Below are 1,362 nucleotides of genomic sequence, written 5' to 3' on the forward strand. Positions count from 1 at the left end.
AACTTGTTTAAAAATATATAATGTAGATTGTCATTATACCAAGAAACACAAATCATTTAATGATGATTTTCCTGGTGTGTCTTTAATCAGATATTAACTTTCTTTAAGAAGTCATTGCAATAACAACAAAGTGTTATTTCAGTGGCATTATAACAAAATGCAGTGATGACAAGATCATATGAAATTTGTTACATATTTGGTAAACATTTGAAACCATATACAGTGGTGCCTCGTATAACATACGCCTCGAATAACGGATGCTGTGAACAACGGACTTTCTGTTTGGCCGTTACGTGATTCCAGCAACGGACTGGCTGCAAACATTTTTTTTTTTTTTTTTTCTTTGTTAATCATCATTTCCCCTACTGGGGATCAGCATCACCCTTGCCCCGCTATCTGCACCACAAGGGAGACTTTACTTTTATTCATTAATCTTTAAACCGTGTTACATTAAACAATATAAAAAAGTTTGTATAAGACTTTTATACAATAGGCTACTTGCCTTAGAATTTATCATTTGACAATCATTGGGGTACAACTCGCACCCCTTTAATTCACGACAATAACTTTCGCGTGAAGGACTTCAATTCACCCACAAGGTCTTTCTGTCGTAATACCATGTATAAGTCAATACCATTAGTTTGAAATGTCTGATTAGATAACAGTCTAAGCTGCATCCTATCTTGTTCATGTTTAAGACAGTCATCTAGAAGATGCTGTAGGTTGTGATCACCATTCTTGCAGTCACAGGAGATATCTTGTGTTCTGTTGACTCTTCTAAGATATTCTTTTGTCATGCAATGATTCGTAAGTAGTTGTGTCATGTAATAATCGGGTCTGAGCCATCTAAGCTCGTACATTCGTTCCTCAACACTTGGAAGCAGCCAGAAAGTGTGTCTTCCCTTGCTGCCGTTACTCCACTCATCCTGCCACTCATTAATAGTTAGTTGTCTTAATTGTCTTTTAATGTAGGATACTGGGATTCTATTATATGATATATCAGCCAGATTTGTAGCTGCTTTAGCAAGTGCATCTGCGCCTTCATTGCCGCTTATGCCGCAATGGGCCTTAACCCACTGGAACCTTACAGACATTTTACTATTCGTTATTAGAGTCTTGATATCAAGTGCTAATTGGCTTGTGTCATTAAACTGTTGCAGGGTCTGCAAGGCAGCCCTACTGTCCGTTAAAATCTTAACTCGGTCCAAACGTAGCGTATTAATGCACCATTTGATTGCACCCAGAATGGCCAGCAGCTCGGCCTGAAAAACCGAGCAGTGATCTCCTAGCCTTAGCTGTTGTTGATAGATGATTGCCTGATTCTCCTTCACCAGGAAGGCAGCACCAACCCGGCCGTCTACC

At 39.1% G+C, this 1,362-nt stretch overlaps 1 protein-coding gene across 1 annotated transcript in view; it reads right to left on the reverse strand.

Annotated features, from left to right (window-relative positions):
• Positions 1-351: 351 nt before the first annotated feature.
• Positions 352-1,362, reverse strand: part of LOC111642206 — a 34,679-nt gene continuing 33,668 nt past the window's right edge. Inside the window, exon 3 of the mRNA XM_023388502.1 lies at positions 352-1,357. Coding sequence (XP_023244270.1) covers positions 555-1,357 — 803 coding nt within the window. The 3' untranslated portion in view covers positions 352-554. The remainder of the gene's footprint in view (positions 1,358-1,362) is intronic.

This window comes from Centruroides sculpturatus, unplaced genomic scaffold (assembly GCF_000671375.1).
Source record: "Centruroides sculpturatus isolate CEXI.00-Female unplaced genomic scaffold, Cexi_2.0 scaffold1613, whole genome shotgun sequence".
NCBI lineage: Eukaryota > Metazoa > Arthropoda > Arachnida > Scorpiones > Buthidae > Centruroides > Centruroides sculpturatus.